This window comes from Varanus komodoensis, unplaced genomic scaffold (genome assembly GCF_004798865.1).
Source record: "Varanus komodoensis strain SLA01 unplaced genomic scaffold, ASM479886v1 scaffold6_2, whole genome shotgun sequence".
NCBI classification, from domain to species: Eukaryota; Metazoa; Chordata; class Lepidosauria; order Squamata; family Varanidae; genus Varanus; species Varanus komodoensis.
In genome coordinates, this window is record NW_025336346.1 from 7,071,294 (window position 1) to 7,095,895 (window position 24,602).

Genomic DNA, 24,602 nt, shown 5'->3' on the forward strand with positions numbered 1-24,602 from the left:
GGCCCTCAGCTGCTACAAGGCCATTTATGATGAGGAAAAAGTAAATGACTGTACAAACAACCATTCTTGAGGCACTTCAAGAAAGCAACTCCAGTGGTAACCCCCTCCCTCCAGCAGTACAATAAAATCTTGGCTCTCCAGCACTAGGTCCACCTTCATCAGTTAATTTTGAGCTCAATGTTACTTCAGGAATGTTCTAAACAGTTTTATGATCTTTTTCTTTTGTTTTTTACAATATTGTATACCTACACAGATACACGCATACATACAGATGCTCTCTCCCTTTCTCTTCAGTGCCTGTAGTTACTTTATAATAACTATATTGTTCTTCGTCATTGCCTCTGTGCATCACACATATGGGGGTGCTGCGCCTGCGCAGTGCCTTTGGCCGGAAGATTACAAGCTAATGGTTTATTTTGGCGGGAAAGCTCCACCCCCCCTCCCCCACAGCCTATAAAGAGCGAAGCGCCCACCATTTTGTTCAGTCTTTGCGACTGCCGTTCGCTGTGCCTCGTGCCGCTTTCGACTATCGCTTTGATTGTTACTCGTAGCCTATTTTTCCTTCCTTTTGCTCCCTGTTTTGCTCCCAGTTTTATATCCCTGATAGTTCTTGTTAGCTCTAGTTATTTCTACAGTTCTTGTTAGTTCTAGTTATTCTGCAGTTCTATCATTCTACCGCTCTACTTTCGTCTTCTAAAAAAAAAAAAACCCAAAAATATATTCTTACCCTCTGCACTGTCTTCCTTTTTCTTCTTCTTGCGATGGCGCAGCGAGCGGCCTTCCACAAATGTGTGGAATGCGGGTTGAAGATGTCACCATCTGACCCGCACGACCTATGCCTCCTCTGCTTGGGGGAGGGGCATAGGACCGACAAGTGCTCCCACTGCCCGGCCTTCTCCAAGCAGGCCAGAAAAAATCGGGAGAACCACCTCCGGAGGCTCCTGTGGGATCAGGCTCTTATGCAGTCTGACCCACTGGTCGCCTCCCCGAAGCCTGGCCCGGCTACGGTGGTCCTGCCCTCGCGTCCGTCGGACGAGGGTGCCTCTACTTTGAGGGCCCCACCAGCTTCTCCCAAAAAGAAAAGCGAGAAGCACAAGCACGCCGATGCCGACAAATCGGCCAAAAAGGCCAGGAAAGAGAAGCCTTCTAACACGGCCCGAAAGTCGAGGGATCCGGACCGGCCCCGACACCCTCCCAGACGAACAAGGCGAATTGGCCAAAGTCTTGATTAAGGAGGCGATGCACGTCGCAGCGCAACAGTTGTCCACAGCCAGGCACCATGTGGACACTAACTCGAGGGCGTTGGTCGGTGCCGTTTCTCTTTGTAGGCATGCGTGGCTGAGGAGCGTCAACTTCCCTGAAGAGACCAAGCAGTGTATCAAGGAAATGCCCTTTGACGGGTCCGGGCTTTTCCATTCAAAAATGGACCATAAACTTAAAAAACTTCATGAGTCCCACATGACGGCCGGACGAATGGAACTCCAGTCGCTTCTAAAGCGTAAGTGGCCATGGAACCGTCCGCCCTACAGATAGCCTTATCATCCCAGGCAACAGCCTCAGCACAGGCAACAGCAACAGCAGCAGCGCCGTCGACAACAGCTGCAGCAACGCTACCAGCAGGGCCGCCGCCAATATGATGACAGGAGGCAGCGTTGACGGGACTGGCGAACCATTCCTCTACCCTACCCTATACCCACCCCTCTCTCATCTGGGGACCGGTTGCGAAGCCGACTCCCCATTTGGGAGTCCATCACATCTGATGGATGGGTATTATCTATCATACAGCATGGCTATAGGATAGAATTTGATACCGTTCCTCCATCGAGTCCGATTCGGTTTACATCTGGCTCGCTGGTACTGCTCGATGAAATACAGCAACTTCTTCGTAAAGGAGCGATTCGTCAAGTAACTCAATATGATGGACTTCACGGATTCTATTCTAGATACTTTACAGTTCCCAAATGGGACGGTGGCCTACGTCCGATTTTAGACTTACGTGGTCTGAATTGATTCATCGTGATGAGGAAGTTTCGAATGACCACCCTCCAAAATATTTTGCCGCTGCTTAGGAAAGAGGATTGGTTCGCCTCATTGGACTTGAAGGATGCCTATTTTCATATTGCAATCCATCCCAAATATAGATGTTTCCTTTGCTTTGCTGTTGCCTCCAATTTCTACGAATGCATGGTTTTACCTTTCGGTTTGGCTACCACTCTGAGAGTGTTTACTAAATGCATGGCCCCTGTCTGCGCTTATCTACGCCTCCAGGGCATACAAGTTTATCCTTACCTTGATGACTGGCTCCTAGTCTCCAGGTCCAGGGAAGCGCTCCTCACTTCTATCTGTATTACCTGCGCCTTATTGGACGACCTGGGCCTTTGCATTAATACTGAGAAATCTTCTCTCCTTCCGGTACAGAAGCTTACGTTCATCGGAGCCCACTTGGATTCGACGTTGGAAAAGGTGTTCCTCCCTCGGGACAGACAACTGACTCTCGCTCACCATGTTCTTCGAATGCGACGAGACAGATCGGCTCCGGCGAAGTCCATCCAGAGGCTTCTAGGACATATGGCTTCCACCGTTGCAGTGGTGCCACACGCCAGACTGCGTCTCCGTCCTTTGCAGCTATTTTCAACAAAGTGTTCCACCCACAGAGGGATCCATCGTCGAAACTCCTTTGAGTCCCATCCTCGGTCCTCCATTCCCTACTATGGTGGTTGGTCCCGACCAATCTGACTATTGGGGTCCCCTTCAGGCCCTGAGGCCCATCGATTACATTCGGTACCGACGCGTCTCTTCGAGGTTGGGGAGCGATATGCTCCGGCCTGTATACTCAAGGCATGTGGACTCGTCAAGAATCTACGAATCATATCAACTTCCTGGAATTGTTGGCCATGTTCAAAGCCCTACGCTCTTTCGAAGATGTTCTTCAACATCGGGTTGTTCAGATAACGTCGGACAACATAGCCACCGTTTTTTATCTGAACAAGCAAGGTGGAACGAAGTCTCCAACCCTGGCCAGACTTTCTATGCAGATCTGGGACTGGTGCATTTCGAGAGATATTACGATAATAGCAGTCCATCTGGCCGGTACGGACAACGTGGAAGCAGACCTTCTCAGCAGGCGCATGCTCATCTCTCACGAATGGGAAATGGACCCCCAGACATGCGACGACCTTTTCCATCACTGGGGGTTCCTCGATGTGAACTTGTTCGCCACACAACAGAACAAGGTGTGTGCGACTTTCTATTCAAGAGTGGGAATCGGATACGAGTCCCTAGGGGATGCCTTCATGATTCCATGGAACAATCTGAATTTCTGCGCCTTCCCGCCGATTCCGCTGGTGATGAGAGTCATAGCGAAAATTGTTTGCGATTGGGCCACAGGGATGCTAATTGCTCCTTGGTGGCCATGCCTGCCTTGGTTTCCCACACTGCTGGACATTTCTCACGGGGAATACGTACATCTTCCACCGCTTCCGTTCTTGATAACCCAGAGAGACGGCACACTTCGCCACCCAGATATATTATCGTTAAAACTAACAGCGTGGCGAATCCGATAGCTGACTTCGCTACATCTATACCAGCCACTACACCAAGGGGTTCAAATCCGACCTTCGAATCCACTACTGCCCTTGTTACGTCTACACCGATGACTACTTCAAAGGGTTCGAACCCTACTTTCGAACCCACTACAGTTGCAAGCTCCGAATCTGCTGGGGATGGCACTGCACCAGCACTGTCGGATCTGACTACTGTGCCATCGAATCCGACAACCTTTCATCCGGACATTCAATACATATTGGGCTCCACTTTAAAGCCTTCTACACAGAAGTCTTACGAAGCTACATGGAAACGTTTCTCCACCTTTGCTGACTCTGGTTCATTCTCTCCATTTACATGATTGATTCCTCAAATTCTTCAGTTCCTCCTGGAATTACACCACTCTGGACTGAAACCATCTTCGATTAAAGTATATACGGCGGCCATTGCCTATCATCGGGGTATGGTGGACGGTTCATCCATTTTCTCCCAACCAACTATTAAAAGGTTTTTGAAGGGACTTTATCATCTGAACCCGTCGATCAGACCAGTAATGCCCACCTGGAGTCTCTCTGTTGTTCTGCAGGCGCTTACGAGAGCTCCTTTCGAACCGTTAGCAACAGTTGATTTACGTCCTGTCATGGAAAACAGCATTCCTAGTTGCGGTTACCTCAGCCCGCAGGGCCAGTGAGCTCTGCGCTCTGCGCGTAGACCCACCTTATCTCAATTTTCATAGAGAAAAGGTTGTCCTGCGGCTCGATCCATCTTTTCTGCCTAAGGTATCCACACCCTTTCATATGGGGCAAGATATTATTTTACCTGCCTTTTTTCCGGCTCCATCTACTGCGTTAGAAAGGACACTACATTCACTTGATGTTCGGCACTGTTTAGCATTCTACAGATCCAGGACTGAGTCTATCCAACGTTCACATAGACTTTTCATTAAATATGCTACCAGAGGCCAAGGCACCCCTGTCACTCCGCAGAGACTTTCTAAGTGGATAGTTCATACCATCACCTTGTCTTACCAACTGGCCAATATCGACTTGCCCACTACCCCTCAAGGCCATTCGACTAGGGCTGTGGCTGCCTCATCGGCCTTCGCATCAGGAATACCGATTGACGATGTATGTAGAGCTGCTACTTGGGCGAATCCTTGCACTTTCGCCAAACATTACCACTTAGACGTCCGTGCTCAACAAGATTGTTCCTTCGGCAGAGCCGTTCTTTCATCTGTTCTTCATTGAGGACACCTTCCCTTCTCCATTATGCTAAGCTTGTTAATCTACTCATATGTGTGATGCACAGAGGCCACGAAAAGCAGGTTGCTGACCTGTAACTGATGTTCTTCGAGTGGCCATCTGTGCAGTCACACAGCCCACCCGCTGGCCCCGCTCGGTGTCGGAGAGTGGACCTTTGTCGTTATTGAATGTTATCATTGTTTCTTGGTACCGATATTCATTGTTCTCTTGGTACCGATACTGTTCACGGTAGAACTCATTCACAAATCATTTTTCCACATGAGGGCGTCCATTCGGTCATCAAAGACTGAACAAAATGGCAGGTGCTCTGCTCTTTATAGGCTGTGGGGGAGAGGGAGTGGAGCATTCCCGCCAAAATAAACCGTTAGCTTGTAATCTTCTGTCCAAAGGCACTGTGCAGGCGCAGCACCCCCATATGTGTGACTGCACAGATGGCCACTTGAAGAACATCAGTTACAGGTAAGCAACCTGCTTTTCTCATTATTGCAGTGCTGTATTGTGTTTAAGATGGAAGTGTTTAAGTGTTTTATATGCACAGAAAGGTAAAATATATGCATATACTAAGGCAAACATTTGGCTTACCCATGTGATGTGACTTGCATACAAATTTGAGTTAAGGACATTCTCAAGAATGGAACTCATTCTTAACCCAGGGCTATATTTCCTTATTTAATTATTTATATGCCTTTCAACATCTTTCAGCCAAACTTTCAAAAATGCATGTGCTGAGCAAGTGCATTTTAGGGAAGCGAGAGAGTTTTACAGTTTAATTGAAATCATCCTAAGCATTTTTACTAATAAGTCTCACTGTAATGGGACTTACAAGTAAATCCTATGCACATTTATTTTAAGTTTTTGGGGAAGGGGAAAAAGTAGAAATAAAGAAAATTTAATGTAAAATTTTCCTCTGTGTGGTTTGAACAGGAGGTCCTAGTGCCTGAAGCTTATGAATTTGATCAGTGGGAGCCAGAAGGTGCATCTTCAAATTGTCCAATAACGGCAGTTATTCCAACATGGAGAACTTTAACAACCTTAGATATGAGTCACAACAGTATAGCTCAAATTGATGATTCTGTGGTAAGACCCCATTAAAAGTTCCTTCAAGCAAATTTGGAATGGGTATGAGGGAATTATGTATCTTTTTGCATGCTAATATGTCATTATGTGTGCTAACATCCTGCAAAATAATCAGTGTTTTTGAAGCATGAACACCAAAAGCCTTCATCATTTCATATCATACCATGATAGATTTGCAGTTTTTGAACATCTCTGTCAGTGCCCAGGTCCAATGGATTTTTTAGTTTGAAGTACATACCATTATATCATACTGCAAAAAAACTTTGGCAGTTTCCCTCACTTTGAAAAAAGGTTTGTTTTGCAGCCTGTTCTGCATTGCTGTTTGAAAAAATGTATTCTAAAATTCCTTTGGATAGGTGTTACTAGTGGTATAGCTCTTTGGATTGAGAGCACTGTCTGGCAGTCAAACTAAATAGCTACTCTTCCTTTGTTTTAGAAATTAATGCCGAAGATTGAGTTTCTGGACTTAAGCCACAACGATGTACCACTAGTGGGGAACTTACAGGTTTGGATTGGTTTTTCAGTGAGGCAATTGTGCATGTAATTAAGATTAATTCTGCTTGGCTGCCTTTCTTAGGAAGTGGCCCAAGAGTATCTATCTTTCTATTTATTTATTTAATTTCTGTACTGTCCAACAGCTTGAACCTTTCTAGGCATTTACAAACAAGACTTCTTTCCAGACTATTGCCGTTAGCGTTAATTGCACTGATGCACTCTGAGCATAATATATTATTGTCTCCTTAACCTGTCTGCATTCTCTAGATATTTCTAAATAAGGTGTTTCTAGCATTACCCATCAGTAAGCACGGTGCCACAATTGTCTCTGGTAGGGAAATATGGGACAAATCTGACTCAAACCAGTGTTGTCCAGACCCCATGCTTCATAAAATTTCATGAACGAGGAAGGGCAATAGCATGATAGCAGTCTTGTCTGGAAGTACCCCCTTTATATTTTCCCCTTTCTTCATGAGGTTAGTTAGTTATTTAAAACATAGTACATCTATACCAACAGGTCTCAAGACAGCTCACAACAAAGCGGCATGATTAAAATAGCATGTAAAAACAAATAATGAAATTTCTGTCCTAAAATTACAATCAAACATTAAAATACTGGTTAATAAAAAGGTTTTGGCCTGGCACCAAAATGAATAAAGTGTCAGTGCCAGGTGCACCTGTCTGAAGAACAGAGTGTTACCACAGAAAAGGCCCTTCTCCAGGTAGCCACTCTTCTAACCTCCTTCAAAGGGGCCTCCCAGAGAAGGACCTCAGTGGAAGATCTGAAGGCTCTGGCAGGTATATGTGGAAGGAGACACTCCTTCAGATATCCAAGCCCTAGACTGTTTAGGGCTTTATATGTCAAAGTTAGCACCTTAAATTGGGCCTGGACTTCAATTGGTAGTCAGAGCAGATGGTACAGGACTGGCATCATATGGCCTTGCCTGCCGGTACCTGTGTACCACCTGAAGTATCCAGACCATCTTCAAGAGTAGCCTTATTTACAGCACATTACAACTCTGGGCCAGGGAGCACCCCCAAACTATGCACCCTGTCCAGTAGGGAGAATGCAACCCTGTCCAGAACAGGGCAGATATCACTTACCAGGATAGTTGATCCACCTACCAACAGAACCTGTGTCTTATCTGGATTAAGTCTCAATTTTTTGGCCCTTATCCAGATTATCACACTGGCCAGACACTGATTCAGAACAGTCACTGCCTCACCTGGATTAGATATAAGGGAGAGGTAGAGCTGGGTATCATCAGTGTACTAGTGGCACCTCAGCCCAAACCTCCGGATGACCTCTCCCAGCAGTTTGATGTAGAAGTTGAATAGCATGGGGGATAGAATGGAACCATGCAGAACTCCATGGCATAATTGTCATGGCGCAGAGCCATAATCCCCCAGCACCACCTTCTGGAGTCAACCAGCAAAATAGGAGTAGAACCACTGCAAAGCAGTGCCTCCAACCCTCAACTCTGCTAGCCTATCCTAAGGGATACCATGGTCAATGGTATTGATACCCACTGAGAGGTCCAGAGGAACCAACAGGGTTGCACTTGCCCTGTCCCTCTCCCAGCACAAGCCATTGTACAGGGTGACCCGGGCCATTTCAGTCCAAAAGCCAGGCCTGAAACTGTACTGAAATGGATCCAGATGGTCAGTTTCCCCCAGGAGTGCCTGGAGTTGTCCAGCTACCACCCACTCAAGGGAATGTCGAACACAGGCATATAGTTGTTAACAGGCTTGGGTCCAGGCTTGTTTTTTTTCAGAAGGAGACTAATCACAGACTTTCAATACAGTCAAGATCTGCCTCTCCTTCAGAGAAGCATTTACGTTCTCCTGGACAAAGAACACATTCCCTCCTTGGCTTTGATGATCAGCCATGAGATGCAAGGGTTGAGAATACAGGTGGTGGGCCAAACTTGTACAAGCATCTTGTTAACATCATCAGGCCTCAGTAATTGAAATTTATCCAATAAAATAGTACCATATGGGGCTCTGGATGCATCCATCGTAGGAACTACATCAAATCTGGAGTGCAGTTTGCACTAGAATCACTCAGGTTTATCTTCAATGTGCTATGCAAACTTGTCACAGTGAGCTATCAAGAAGGGTTTTCCTTGATCCTCTTTATAGCCAACACGTAAAAGGCATTAACCACTCAGTAAGGCTCCATTGGACAGGAGTGAGAGGACACAGTGCTAGTGGAGAAGAAAGCTCTCTTCACCACCTTCACCACCACTGAGTAGGCTCAGTAATCAGCTCTTACCCGTGTTCGGTCAGATTCAGCCTGGGATTTCCTCCAGCTGTGCTCTAGCCGTCTTCCCAATCCCATCATTGCCCACAGTTCTGCTGTATACCATGGTGCTGTGTGGGCTCTGCACATGGGAAGAGGGTGCTTAAGTATGATCATGTCATCTGCCTGGGCCACTTCCAACTTCCATAGAGTGACTTAGGCTTTGTCAGGAGTATCAACCATATCAGCTGTAAAAACCCCCAGAGCCCTTTGGAAACCTTTTGGATCCATCAGACTCTGAGAGCAGAGACTAGACTAAAGAGACTAAACTCTCAGGTGCCTTTATAGAAGTAAACATAGTGATAGGTGCTTAAGAGACTTTAAACACAATCCTATCAACTGCCCTCAGCATTCTTACAGTGCAGAGCAGGAATGGTGAAGGAAATTTTTGCCTCACCATTTTGCTGCTCTACATTTTAGCTAGATAACTGTTTTTTGGCTGTCTGGCTGAAGTGCTTCAGAGTGGGAGGACAGCTGGAGTGCTGTCCCATTGCCTTATACCCTGATGGCCACTTGACCCCTTTACTTCCTCACCAGAATCAGTTTTATGACCGTGAAGAGTCAACCAGAATGAGTCTTTACATGGCAGCTATGCAGCTTACCAAACTCAGAGCCTCCCTCAGAGTCTAGGGACCATGGAATCTCCCTTAATATATATAGAATGTAACACTATAAAGCTTCAAGTCAACAAGAGGTATGGTTTTGTAACATGCAATCTACTTTTGTGTTAAACTGTAGCATCTCTACAACCTCATTCATCTGGATCTGTCCTACAATAAACTTACTACTTTAGAAGGTATTCATACCAAAATTGGGAATATCAAAACTCTGAACCTTGCAGGAAATCATCTTGAAAGGCTCTGTGGACTCAACAAACTCTATTCCTTAGTTAATCTGGATCTTAGCAACAACAAAGTGGACCAGGTATTGTGCCGCTCATTGTACTCAGAAGTTAAGCTCTGTTGCACTTAATGTGCTTAAAACTGCAACTTCAGTGTTGTGAAACAAGCACTTTTAGCCAATATATTGAAAACTCTGATTAGGATCTAGATTTCAGTATAAACTTTTACAGCAAATCTTGTAACCTCCCCAGTTTTCATTCCCTTAGAATCCTGACTATCTTGCCTTCCAAATAACTGCAGAGGTCTAACCATTATTATGTGGCCAATAAAATAAAATAAATAAATTCAAAACATCAAGTCTTTTCTAAAAGCTAAACTATTCTGGATAGGAATTGGGAGTCCTGTTTCTCTCCATTCAGCCTAGCCCTTAACAGTAATATATTTGTGAGGAGGGAAAATCTACATCTGGATTATGATATATAGGGCAAACAAATTTCTTCTAATTTGCTCTTATAGATGTGGCTTTTCTGATTTATTAGATAGGGTTTAAAAAAAAGACAGTTGACTTTCATCACTGTAGCTTTTGAGCATAATACCAAAATGTCTCCATGTTTGAGGACTTGTAACAACATTTGTCTCTGCCTTTCAGATTGATGAAATCAAGAATATAGGAGGCCTTCCATGCTTGGAAAAGGTTATTTTGTCCAACAATCCTTTGAGCATTATTCCTGATTATAGGACCAAAGTGCTAGCTCAGTTTGGGGATAGAGCCTCAGAGGTAAATCTTTTCAGATTTGTATTTAATAGTTTATCCTGCTCAGTTTCACTTTGATATAACAAAGTGTACAAACAGCAGCTTTCTTTGAGCAGTAAAGATTTTAAATAAAGAAATGGGCAGAGCGTACAACTTAGGGAAGTACTTTAGTGGTAGAACCCATAGTTTGGGTGTAACACAATATAATTTAGATTTGCATGCAAAACACTGCTTTACTAATTTATAGTCATGCAAATGGTAAACATAAGTTTGAAGTTGAGATATCTTGTCTGTTTGTGCATTAGTTGTAGAGACTTGCTTAATCTTATTCTGTTGCTTTATGTCTTGGATTGGGGAATATTGGCGGGAGTAGTCAGTTCTAATAGGATTCATTATGGTTGGTTTCTTTGTGCCCTTCAGGTTTGTTTGGATAATACTGTAACCACTGAAAAAGAACTTGACACTGTAGAAGTGTTGAAGGCTATTCAAAAAGCAAAAGATGTGAAGTACAGAATGAATAACTCTGATAAAAAGGTGAGATTTTAAGTAGATAAAACGAGGACTAACATAATTTCTGTACAATGTGTTTAAACATTGCTTAGCCAGGAGGCAAACTGATGCACCAAATTAATTGCAATTGGTGGCCCATTTAAAGGTGTTTGTTTCTGAACTATAGTGGAATTTCCATTTAGTCAAGGTGACTTCCCTTCTTCCAGGCATTTTAATATGTCGTGATCATTTTGAAGCTGTTTAGACCACTAAGATGTGTAATCTATTTATGTTCATATGTTTGACTTACAAAATTTTGGTTCTGACAACTGCTGATATCTTTATTCTGCAGAGGAAGCTGTGTAATAAACTTCTACAAAAGTTCAACCCTCCATCAGTATGAATGCAAATCCTTTGCCCCTGTTTCATTCAGGGGCCTGGAGAAAATAGGAAAGAGATGCTTTGTAACCTTTGTTCCTAGCCTTTCCGTTTTTCTTTTTTCTCAGATCAGTGAAGATTGCAAGCTTTCTGCTGCCAGTTCAAAATCAAACTGTTCTCTCTCTGTACATCCTTCCTCTCCTTCTCTGCCTCATCCTGTCAGCTCCAGTCAAGGTAATCATGTATGTATCATGCTGCTGGGCTGGGCCTCTTGGTTCTGCCTTTGTAGGCTGCATTGATATACATGAATTTCTTTACATAGAAATGGGGTTTGGCGACATCCATAGAAGCATTAAGGCAAATGACATAATTACCACCCCATAGCACTCTCCTGGCGTACAAGCAGTAAAATATAGTGGTACTTTGGCTCACGAACTTAATCCGTTCCATGACTCTGGTTGTGACCCAAATAGGTTGTGACCCAAGTCAAATTTCCTCATAAGATTAATTGTAAATAAGGTTAATCCATTCTGGCCCCTCCAAATGTGGATGTGAGCCAATTTTTGGTCACGGGTCAAGTCAAGTTTCCCCATAGGGTTCAATGTAAATAAGGTTAATCTGTTCTGTAACTTTTTTTATCAGAAAAAATTGAAACAAAGTGACAAAGAACAACAAAGTAACAAAGTACTGTACAGTACAGTGGAGAAAAATCTGTCTATAGTCACTTGTTTTTTCCTACGCTACATAACCCTCCGGAAATGAGGGTTCATTTGTTCATCAGATTCAACATTCTGTTCGTTACAGTTATGTTGAGGTGGTGCTTCTCAAAGAAATCCTGGCACTCATTCCATTTTTTCATAACGGACTATATCCCATCACTGCTAACCTCCTCCCTGTCTTCCTCTTCCTCAGTGGAATCCTCCTCAGCAAGTGCCTTCTGCTGCTCACTCTGGAGTTCAGCAAGTTCTTCTGTTGTCAGCTGCTCTATGTCTTCCCTGCACGAATGCAATTGTGATCGTGGCCATCTCCTCACTCCGGGGGGAGGGGGGAGATGGCTGCAACCTTGGTTGCCACCCAATGTGGAGTTCACGACCCACGTCAAAATTTTAATGAAATTTTTGTTTGTGACCCGATTTGGTTGTGAACCGAGGCATTTGTGAGCCGAGGCACCACTGTGGGGAGATGGCTGTGATCGTGCTGGGGGCGGGGGGGGGAGAGTTGAGATCGATCCCATCTCTCCCTCCCCCAGTGTGCCCGTGATCACGCCCATCTCTCCCCCCCAGCCCCCAGTGTGCCGGAATGATGGGCACTTGCAGGGATGACAGGCGCAATCTCGGTTGTGCTTGGGGGCGGGCAAGGAGATGGCCGCCCTTGTGCTCGGAGTGAGGGGGGGGGGAGATGGCCATGATCTTTGTTGTTGTCAGTTTGCTTCACATTTTTCTTATTTAAAAAATGGTTACCGAACGGATTAACCTTATTTACATTGAACCTTATGGGGAAATTTAACTTGGCTCATGACCAGTTTGGGTCACGACCAGTGTTCTGGAACAGATTAAATTCGTGAGCCAAGGTACCACTGTATATATAGTTTAATTATTATGTTCATTTTAGTAAATATATGCACACTTTCAGGAATGAGAAATGGCCCAGTAAAAGACTGAAATAGGAGTAAAACTCTTCCCATGAGATCTTTTGCTTCCAAAATTGGATGTGTACATCCCTCTTAATCTGTTCTTAATATTTAGCACTGTATAATTCCATACAGTATATTGTTTGAATAGAACATGTTTGTGTGTTAATCTTTAAAGCAGGGCTTAAGAGAGCAGTGAAGTAGTTTGAAAGAGTAGCTATAGGAAAAAGATTAAATGAATTAAATGGTTGAAAACATTAATACAGTGCAGCACTATATTAGATGGGCTTAAATGGTGGTATTTGCATTGCTGATGTGCCTACATCTTGTGCAGTAGACCTGTTCCAACATATTGATGTGTGGCTTTCACAAAATGGCCATTGCCCTATAGACTGCTGTAACTGTAAAATAAGGTATTACAGGCAAACAGGGTGGATTTGATTTAACTCACTAGTCAGTAAGACTAGATTTAAATAATGGTTTGCTCCATAATTTGCATACATGCATGCATGGCTTGCCTATAGGTAGAAGAACTTCATAAAAATATTCCCAAATTGGATCTCTTTTGTGGCCTGCTGGCATTATAAGTTTTATCCTCCAAGGAAAGAATAATATGACAAACCTCATGCTATACACAAAAAGACCCAAAGACTTGTGGAGTATGCGACTCAAAGTTTCACTTTGATTTTTACTGCTTGCCTCTCCTCAGACTTAGTTTCTTGTGCAGATCTATTCAGCTCCCAACAGTTCCACTCCCAACCTTCTATTTGATTTTTTTTTAACTTGGCAATTAAGAAGTAATGACTTGATACTATGCTGTGTACATAGATTTACAAAGGAACAATGGGATTGAGATCTTTTTTAAACCCTATATTTATTTTATAACATTTTTGCTGTGAAGAAGAGACATGTGATCACTGCAGACACAAATTCACAGTTTTGCATCTGTGATAATATCTTCTAAATCTAATACTACCTAAATAGAAATATTATCTGTGATAATACCTTCAAGATATACAAATTGCTCAATAATCTTTCAGAAGCCTCTGGAAGAACATGACATTGTGAATAGAATAATGGCATTCATTTATCAATTAATTTAGTCATTACATGAAAATAAAGCCTTATGCTACATAATTCAAAACTAATCCTTATTCATGATGAATAACCTTTGGACTATAATGTATCTTAAATAGAAAACTATTTTGAGATAGATTTTTCCTCAGAAAGAATTTACTAAAAGAATCCAATTTAAAATTTAAAAATCTTCTCCTTCTTGTCCTCCTCCACTTCCTCTTTTGCCTCTTTGAGTGTCAAGAGAGATGCAAAGTTCTGGCTCTTGCACTTCTGGTGACATCAACCATTGTTACGTGATGCTGTTGTAATGTGTCTTTGAAGTTGTCTCTCCATCTTCCTCTGGGCCTGCCTCACACTCTTTCGCCTTTTCCTCTTTTTGTCTATGCCTCAAATGGTATGGACTCCAGATGAGCTAACCACTTTATTTGCTGTCTTTGTATATATAGTTAAGGATTAGTTCTATTCGAGTTCTTTCCTTTATAATCTCATTCTTGATTTTATCCCTTAAAACTCATTTATCTTTATCCATCTTGCAAGTAAATCAGTATTTGAAGTAGAATACATTTTTCTTCATCACTGAAAAGAAACTTTTATTTGAGAAAGTCAAAAAGGATGCAGTCTCTTCTGCCAAAAATCAAGGTTGTCTCAACAATATCTTGTTTAAGAAGACTAGGATTTTTATGATCATGTATTATTATTTGTACAAAACTAATTTAGAAAAGACATCTAAAATATAAAATTGACTTGATCTTTAAGCTGCTATTATTTTTTTAATAAATAATTACTGACATTTAAATCTTTGCTTTCTCTCATCTAGCAATAAAATATTTTTCCTTAACATTATATGCTTTTTCTTAATGTGACTAATTTTCACAGGCACTTTTCCAAGTATCATTGCAGCCAAAATATACATCACCTTAATCTTAAGGAGAAATCATGGACTGGTTTGCACATAATGATTACCTGTGGTTCCTTAAGTGTGTCAATAAACATGTGGAGAGGGTGAGCCAGTAGATAGTGTTTACTTGGCAAAATGGCTTTTAACAAAGTCCTTCACCAAAGACTCCTGAGCAAACTTAACAGTCATGGAATAAAAATCGAGGTACTGCTTTGGATCAGTAGCTGGTTTAAAGAATCAAAAGCAGAGAGTAGGACTAAATGGTAGTTTCTCCTAACTGAGTGATGTAAGCTGTACAGTTCCACAGGGATCTGTATTTGGACCAATGCTTTTCAACTTGCTCATAAATGATCTGGAATGAGTTATCAGTGAAGTGGCCAAGTTTGTTGATGACACCAAATTATTCAGGATGGTTTAAACAAAAATGGATTACAAAAGAGCTCCAAAAGGATCTTCCTGAACTAGGAGAATGGGCATCAAATGGCAAATGCAGTTCAGTATAAGCAAATGGGAAGTAACGTAGGTTGGGGGGAAAAAAATCACAACTTCTACTGTAAGTTCATGGAATCTGAGCTGGCAGACTGATCAAGAAATCTTTGGATTGTCAAACCAATTACTGTGAATAAGTCAAACTACACATTAGGCATAATGAAGAAGTGCATTGAAAAAGCTCCCAACAGTGTTGCGCTGCCCTTTTATAAATCTGGTGTTTCTGAATATCGTGTGCACCAAAAAGCATATTGTAGAGTTGGAAAAGGTGCAGAAAAGGGCAAGTAATGTGATGATAGGATTGAAGCAACTCCCTACTAGGAAAGGGTACCACAGCTGAGACTGTTAAAATAATTTAACTGGGTTCATATACCATTTCCATATAAATTTAAAAAGGGATTTTCTATTATTTTTACAATTTTCTTGTTTAAAGAAAATGTTTTAAAAAAGATCCCTCAACTTCCTGTTGTTCCGTCTCTGTCCATATTATTTCATCTGGCTGCAAAATAATATTTGGTATACATCTTAATTGATTTGTTTCATAATAAAATTTAATATTTGGAATATCTAATCCCCCTCTCTTTGTGATTTATACCATCTTTTCTTTCTAATCCTTGCTTTCTTATCGCTGTTACAGAATTTATTAATCTTATTTTGCCAATCTTCCAACTCTTTCCCTAATAGCCTAATTGACAACATCCCAAATAAAAAAATTAATCTTAGGTAAAATTTTCATTTTACAAACTGCTATTCTCCCAAATTGCTATTCATATCAGCACCACAAAGAACACTGTGAAGTGTGTGATATTATGATACATTTTCAAACTCTTTCCATAATGCAGTGTGTATTTTCATTTCAACTTAGTAGAAAACAAAACAGTTCTGAAACAGAGTTATATCTGTAATAATAACAACTGCTAGTCTGAAATTTTACATTAAGGAATAAGCCCCATTGGGACTTGCTTCTGAATGAAAACTCAAAGGACTGTGCTGCTAAGATAATAGTTTAAACCTACCAATTCCTTCTGAAATAAATTGGACTGATAAACTTGGCTAGAATAAGACTATTCTTATTCTCCCATAGTGTTAAAGAGTATTGCATATTAACTAGCCAGATTACTAGAGAAATTTTAATAGATAAAAATACTTATATCTGACTTGGTTTAAAGCAACTTTGTGTATTTTGCATTTAGCAAATTCTGGGAGATTTTAGTTTATGAAAGGGACAACTGGGAAGGAAAAACAAACATTTTTAAATAATGGCCAGTTAGGCTGGAGCCTTTTAGTTTGTGGGAGAAGGCATCTGAGGGGCCCATTGGATGCTGCAAACCTGCCTCTCAACAGGTAGAAGTAGCGATCCTTCCTGGAAAACTGCAGAACTTCCAACTGTCGTTGTTGCCTTGCTAGCACTGAGGCAACAATAAGCAGAATCCAAAGGGCCCCTCCTTTCCCAGTCATGCCCCCAAATTGAGATGGAAGTTATGCTAGTGTTAGGGCTAGCATAGTAAATTCCCTCCAATTGTAGGCAATAGGAAGATTAGAGTAGGGATGGGGAGAGTAGAGCACGGGACTGGGACTCAGGCGATCCGCGTTCGAGTCTCCGCTTGGCCATGGAGCCAACTGGGTGACTTTTGGCCAGTCACAGACTCTCAGCCCAACGTACCTCACAGGGTTCTTGTTGTGGGGATAAGATGGAGGGGGAGAATGATGTAAGCTTCCTTGAGTCCTTTGTAGGAAAAAGGCAGGATATAAATCAGAATAATAAATAAATGCATACATGTATGCATGCATGCTTCTGTTCTGGCCAAGATAAACCAGGTGGAAGTGGCGATTCCATGCCATCACTCCCACCACCCATGGTATCACATCAGACTTGTTCTGCTAGTTCCTGATGTGTTCTGTGAGGTGAATTCCTTCCTTCCTTCCTTCTGAGAGCACTGCTCACCACTTGCATTCTACTTGTGAGTGCAACCACATAAGGGAATAAAACTGCTTTTCTTACTACGAAGTCATGATGGAGGGCTTTTTGGGCTCCCATATGTATCTACCCATTCCTTAGGATCTGAGGCAGAGGCTCTTCTTAAAGAAGCATCCCCCAAAGAAGGAGGGCCTTCTTGGTGGTTGCATCTCACCTCCGAAATGGACTCCCCAAAAAAATTTGCCTGGTGGTCTCATTACTAGCATTTCAGCCCCAGGCAAAGACTGTTCTATTCTCTAGGTATTTTAATTTGTATTGTTTATCATTTTATATTGTGCACATATTATGAATTTTAATTGGTATTTTTAAACTGCTATACTTATCCTTATTGTAATATTGTTGTATTTTATGGAATCTTTTATTTTATTGTTAATTTTTAATGGAATATACACTGCCCAGAGAGCCCTAACTTGGGCTATAGGTTTGAGGGGGGCGGGGAGTAGAGAGAGAGAGACAGATGGAATGTAATACTGTTTATTATATTTCCAGTTTTATTAACCTGACTTTACATGAGTAATCTTTAAGAGCTGTTTGTATCTGTTCCAGAAATAACTTGTAGAAAAACAGCCCTAGCCAGCAGTTACTCATCAAGTAGTTTGACTCCTAAAAGCCATACAGTTACCCAAAGATGCTCTGAAATACCAGACCTGGAAAGCAGAATTCAGGTAATGTTATATTTCAGTTGAATGGTATTCTAGCTGCATTTCAGGATGAAGAGTGGAGCAGAGTTTCTGCCAAATAGCTGGGAGGGAGAGGGAGAATGGCTTTCTATTGTATTGCGCTCCCCAGAGAGGTTCACCTAGTGCTGAGTTTATACTCTTTTCAATGCAAGGTCAAAACCTTTTTATTTAACTGTTATTTTAAAAACTAGTATTTTAATGCAACAGTCGCATTTTATTGGTTTTATGTTATTTATTGTTTAGATTGTTTTTTAATGTATTTGATGCTTCTGATTGTGAGCCATCTCCAGATGCCATGCGTAAAGGATGGCATATAAAAGTTTTAAATAAATAAATATTGAATAGTCTTTCTACTGTGTTGAATTTAGAAACATAGGAAAAGCAAGTCAGAAGGGTCTCCTGGGCCATCTAGTCTGACGCCTGGCTCCAGCCGGCTCCACTCATGTAATCACCAACATGTGGTTGTCCAATTTTTCCTTGAACACCCTCACTGATGGGGCCTCAACCACCTTCTTGGAAGCCTAGAATTTATAACTGCATTGTGTGTAGGTGGAAAAACAAAGATGCAAGGATGACATGACATGCACACTGGGGGTCATGGGATTGTTTGGTTTTCTTTGTTTTTCCTTTTTTTGGCCTTAGGCTAGGGCATAACATTGTTGCCTATCGCTATCTGGAAGTATCCTTGAAAGTGCAGCTAGCAAAAAGATGTTTTTTAATTAGCATTCAGTGACATGTGGAGGAGTGTAGCAGCTGGGGAAAGAAGTTGCAGGGGGATAAATGTTAGAAGCAAGGGAGTTACGGAGTACTGCCGCCTTCCGCCAAAGAATGCGGTCAGTGACGCCTGCTATGTTCATTGAGGCGCTCATTCCCTTTCCCGAAGCTCTTCTATGGGTCGGGGTTACTCTTACTTGGCTGTCTCTCTGCCATGGTGCCGGGTGGTGTGTGACACGGCTTGTCATTGGGAGAAGAACCACCAGGAGGGGAAGAAACTGCCATGGCAACACAAAGGGATGCAACATGTACAGTAGTTGCTCGTGGCGGTTGTGTTCTACCAATTGTCGTGCCGCTCTTATGTTCTGAAGTACTTTCATTTGCCTATCGATGATAGTTTGGACCCTCATGGCCCTCTTAAGGACAAAGTCCGAGGCAACCGTGCTTTCCTGCACTGACTCATTTGGCGTTTGCTGTTGTCCAAGTTGACTGGATAGCCAGTAGACATTCCTGAACCCTTCTCCTGCCTTCCTTGTTCATTTCTTTGAACAGGTTATATGCTGCTGTTTCAGTGGTATTCACTAACTCCTTACAAGTTGCGCCTTCCTCAGTTTTATGCTTGTTTCAAAGATGTGCTTCCTGTTGAATATTGTTTAATGGTGTCTCTGTTGAGTCTGCTCCCTGGGCTCTTTGGGCTTTTTGTTGTTGTGGTGGCTGCTCCAGCCACGCTTCTTTGTGTGCATCTGTACTTTCAGTCTCTACCGCTGCATCACAGCCTCCTCTCTTGGAAAGCCAGAGAAAGATGGGTTGCTGCACAATGTTGATAGCTAGGGGTGGTGATTATGCCCCTGCTCGTCCCTCCTTTGATGCTCCCTTCCAGTTTAGGAAGAAGTGTTCCCTCAAATGCAGATCCCAGTTCTTCCCCATATCAGACAGGGAGTGCATTATAAACATGCCTTGAAGCACGATATGTGCTGCAGTCATGCCTGGGTACTACCAGTTCTTGACCTCTGATGGCTTGGGAGCAGATCTCCAAAACTTTCTTGGAAAAGCTCAGCTCTGAGTGGATTTCCCTTGGGAAAGTATTCTAGACCATTTTCCAAATCAAATCAATTAGTCAGGTATTCAAATCATTAGTCTTAGGGGGATTATCTCTAAATTCATGTTGTGTGGATGCCAGCCTGATTTCTAACAGCTGAAAGAATGTTGGATTCCTTGTACTGGAAGATTACAGTGTATGAGAACTTGTGCCAGAAGAGATGTGGCCTGCTTAGTGGAGCCGGAGGAATGGAGCTGAGAGATGGAGCTGCTGGCAGCTGAGAGGGGGGGACTTTGTGAGCCCTGCCAGGACTTGAAACAGTAGCTCATGGGGTGCTGCACAGCTTTGGTGTGCTAGACATGATAGCCTATGTGGACAGGGTTCAGCAATTCTTTGATAGGCCTGGAGTAGTGGGGATGAGACACAGATTAGAGACTCCTCATGGGCCTGTACTGGATTATCTGCAGGAGGCTCAAGGAAATCCCGTCAGTGGTTTAACCAGGCATCATGTCCTTGTGGTCAAGAATAATAGTTGCCAGGTATTCATTAAATGCATGTTGTACAGTTCAGCCCTGAAGAGCTTGTTGTGAATCGTGATTACCTTAAACTTTTTCTGCAGGCCATGTAGCTTTACCCTGCATTTCACAGGGATGTGAGAGTAACCCTGTAGTGGCATCTGCCTGGAATCCAGGGAAATTGATGCTTGTGCCTGGTGATACACAGGTATACCTGGACCTCTGGATTTATCCAGAAATGTGTTAATGTGACTAGTTCAGTCTCGCTCTGTAATGTGTCCAAATTCTCACATGGTGCTTCCTCCCTTCGAGTAGGTGGAGCCTCAGATGCATCAGCATATGGTGGTTTAGTGGAATCCTGTGAGAAGGGCAGAGGTGAGGAACCACTGTCTGCTCTGTAGGTTCTGTGTTGTGGTATGGGAAGCAAATGACTCTAGCAAGCAAGCTTTGTGGAATGGCATAGCAAAAGTAGCCGCAGCAGTTGTTTTCAGTTTAATGTTTCCATACAGGAAGGGCCGATACAGTATAGGACAGATTAGGGCTCCAGTGGCTAGGAAGAATCGTTAGCACATTTCACCAAAAGGGGGTGGCACTTCTCCCTTGTGATGCTGTTTTGCACAAGACATTATGTTAAGTACAATACAAATGCAAAACGACTGTAGAAGTTTTCTCTCCTCCCCCCTCTGCATAAAATACAAGTATTTGCTGTTAGACATCTCTTGGACAAATATTTCATTGGGAGGGGTACCTGAGGACACAGCTGTAGTTGGCAGGTTAACAAGCACCATTTAAAACATGGAAAAGCTTCTGGCTTCTTCACTTAAAATGCCAAGGGGCAGAAGACATGGGAGGTGAGGGAGGAGACTGCCACAGAGGGGTCAGACTTCCCCAGCACAAAACGTTCTGGATGGATTTTGGGGGACAAGTTTGCCGAGGGATGAGTGACAGCATTTTTGGCCACACTTTTCCAAAGACTTGGTGGTGCTTTTCAATAGTGCTTTCCTAGGTTTGGACAGCACACAATCCTGTTGTGGGTAAGATAACAAGCCATGGATTGTCAAGATGCTTGTTGCCAAAACTAAGCCATTCTTTGGGAAGCCTTCTGGGTTCTCCTGCTGTAGCAACCCACTGTGACTAGTTTCCTACAATGAGTTGCTGTACCAAAATTTAACAGTCAGCCCTTTACAGTGTTGCGACAAAATGAAGAGCAAAACCTATAGTGGAGTCTGCTATTAAAGTTGCAAAAGCATTGCTTAGGGCAAGTGCTGACTATTCTAAATGGCTAAGTGGCTAAGTGACTTTTTCTACTAATGCAGTGATTTTAAAGTTCAATAGTTAGTATTAATACCTAGTCTGGTTTATCAAGCAATTCCACATTATTTTGGGATTAAGTCCATATTTTACTAAATGGTTTTCATATATCCCTTTGAGGATGAGGACTTTTTTGGGAATCTGTCAAATAGTGTGACCTGTGGCTTTTTCTCTTAAGGTGCCTGCCTCACAACTGGACTTTGCTGATGAATATGAAAATGCACATCAAACATGGTGAGAAAAAGGTTTCACTTTGATATTTGTTTGTACTGATGAATTTTGGCACATATTTAAAAACTGGTAGCCAGCACATTTTTTAAAGAAAGAAAAATAAACTTAGGAAGTACCTGGGGGCTTCCTACACTTCCTGCTTTGCCTTTTCTGCATTATTCAGGAGGTATAGGAAACAGCTCCCAAGAAAGGAGCTTGGGCAAATGGCAGTTGGGATGGAGCTGGCACAGGCTATGGGTGGCTTGCAAGGTAGGCTGAATGAATGCATGCCTGCCCTTTTGTTAGATGCTTCAAACCAAAGTAAAATTGCAAACAGTGGATCTCACTATTCTTGTCACATAGGCACATATATTTTATGTGAGAGGCAGTGTTGTCGTGGTTAAGAGCACAGCACTGGAACTCTGGCAGTCTGGGTTCTAGTCTCTGCTTGGCTGTGGAGCCAACTTGGTGACTTTGGGCCAGCCACAGACTCTCAGCCCAACCGGGTTGTTGTTGTGAGGATAAGATGCTGCAGGAGGAGAATGATGTGAGCCACTTTGAGTTTGTTATACCAAAAAAGCAGGATATAAATTGAATGAATGAATGAAATGATACTGGAATGTTAATTTGATAAAAGAATCATTATTTTAAAATTGGATTAATGCAGTGTTCTTTCTCTTTTAAGCTTGGATCTTTCAGATGAAGAACCTAATGCCTTGCCTGATAACTTTAATACAGTTACTCTACCTTTCACTGTTACGTCCTACACTGCCACAAATCAGGACTTTGTGCAACATCTCTCTGCCTTGATAGTGGAAGCCACTGAAAATGCGCCCCATCTTTCAGTGGAGAATCAAAATACGGGAAACCCTTTGAATGATTCCAGAGGTGCAGACACTGAAGATGGCTATTTTGAAATGGGACTTCATGAAGGAGATCGTGTGCTTGAGTTCACCCCTGCTTCAGACATTATGCCAATAGCTTCAGAGAGCACAAAAGTGCAACAGGATGATATAGTGAAAGTTCTCTGGGGTTTCTGTATTCAGGTTCATAAAGGACTCAGACAGTTTGCATCCTGTTTGGTTTTGGCCAGAAGTGTGGTGGCTGTATTTGAAATCCCTCATGATTCCAAAGGAAACTGCCAGCATATTCTTTCTGCCTTGAAACTAGTACTTTCCTTTCCATATTCTGACCTTACAGAATTTGGCTTTCTAATACCAGAGATATGTTTGACACTCATGGTAAATAAGGGTGACATTTGCTTGTTTTTTGTTTCGGACTCACCAAATCTGCAAGATTTCTATTCCTGTTTACATAGATCTTGTTCTCAGTGCTGCATGCCTAGCTCAACAAGTTCTGTGCTATACTGTGGCAAAGCCAGTTTGCAAGAATTTGTTTACCAGCTGATGGGATTCTATCACATTTCATCTGAAAACACAGAGATAAAAGGCTGCTTTCCTGCATATCTTTTCTGCCGTAATAAAGCTGATGCACAAGAAGTATTGTCTGAGGCACAGTTGTCCTGTGATGACACAACATGTTCTAAGCCTGTTATTTGTGCTGCACTTTATTCAACATTTCATAAATCTATGGGAGAAAGCCACTACATGTTTCATCCCTGTTGGATATTTCTAACACCCCAGCACCTCCATATAGTTCAAGTGGATTTTAATGCACTACCTGGTAAATACATAGACTCTGAGAATGCTAGAAGCATATTCAAACTGAGCAGGATTCCACTGGCTTCTGTTCTTTTGCACCCCACCAGTCATTCTATTCAGCAAGATGGTTCATTTTCTGATGGACATATGCTGGAATTACTCATTGGTCACAGATTTGTCACAGCGGTATTTGTCCTACCTCACGAGAAATTCCATTTTCTAAGGGTTTATAGTCTTCTGAGGACACTCCTGCAAGACATCAAAACTATAATTATTTTCAAGGCTTCTGACAATACAGAACCACAGGGAAAACATCTCATGGACTCCACAAGACGTTGCCAGACTGCAAGGTAAGAATACATTTTAAATTAACTTGTCAAAGTATTCAGGGATAATGAAAGTTGCTTGCTGACAGTGGAGGTGAATTGAGAATCAAACCGCAATTCCATGAATTTCCCACTTGATGTATTTTTTTTCCTGCAGCTTGCAGGAAAGTACATTTTGGGGGGAGAGTTCTAATGTGCAAAGAACCAAGGATGCATGATGATGTCAAAATAGCATAAGTCATTCCCAGAAGTATGTAAGGTCAGCCTGTTCTGCAAAAGCCAGCCAACAATGTTTGGATGAAATGTAAATACTGAATATTTTTTGTATAATCCATACATATTTCAGTAGTCTTTGCCTCTGACAGTGTATATTTCTTTTCCAGCTTTTGCAAACCTCATTTACCATTCTCATCTCTGTATCCATCTGAATTTCTGATGCAGAAAATTACAGAGGAAAACCAGATACCTGTGCACCTTGCAGTCTCTGCATCTCTTCAATATGTAGCTGGGCTAAAGGGAAAATCCATTATGGAATTTTTCCACAGCAGCGTTGCTGAGGTATTGTACAATGTATAAAAATGAGACGTTCTTGGTGACATATTCCAGATCAGCCACATGAATCAATTGCAGCAAAATAAATAGTCCTGTGGCATTTAGAAAACAAACAAGTTGATTGTGGCATGAAATTTTGTAGTCAAGATAGCTTCACACTTAGTTTTCCCTTTCTCAGTGCCATCTTGCACAACTGTTTGCACAGGAGGGAAGACAGACGAGTAGCAGCAGTGCTCATTATTGCTGATTTTATTGCTATGACTGCAAGTAGACTGAGATTGGGGTTTTTTTACCTGAGACTAAATCGGGCAGTCTAAGCAACAGCACAAAAAATTTATTGACAGTATCATTAATTTTAGTACTTGGCTTGTTTGATTTAT

At 42.3% G+C, this 24,602-nt stretch overlaps 1 protein-coding gene across 6 annotated transcripts in view; it reads left to right on the forward strand.

Annotated features, from left to right (window-relative positions):
- The window catches only part of NISCH (nischarin), a 54,288-nt gene that overhangs the window by 20,364 nt on the left and 9,322 nt on the right, over window positions 1–24,602 (forward strand). For 2 of the 6 annotated variants that reach the window (XM_044451625.1, XM_044451624.1), the window contains exons 8-17: window positions 5,730–5,882; window positions 6,319–6,387; window positions 9,418–9,603; window positions 10,171–10,299; window positions 10,696–10,809; window positions 11,271–11,376; window positions 17,761–17,879; window positions 21,652–21,707; window positions 22,369–23,694; window positions 24,054–24,228. In XM_044451625.1, coding sequence (XP_044307560.1) covers window positions 5,730–5,882; window positions 6,319–6,387; window positions 9,418–9,603; window positions 10,171–10,299; window positions 10,696–10,809; window positions 11,271–11,376; window positions 17,761–17,879; window positions 21,652–21,707; window positions 22,369–23,694; window positions 24,054–24,228 — 2,433 coding nt within the window. Of the gene's footprint in view, window positions 1–5,729; window positions 5,883–6,318; window positions 6,388–9,417; window positions 9,604–10,170; window positions 10,300–10,695; window positions 10,810–11,270; window positions 11,385–17,760; window positions 17,880–20,477; window positions 20,538–21,651; window positions 21,708–22,368; window positions 23,695–24,053; window positions 24,229–24,602 lie in introns of those variants that run through there. The other 4 variants (XR_006416725.1, XR_006416726.1, XM_044451626.1 and 1 more) reach the window with 4 other exon arrangements.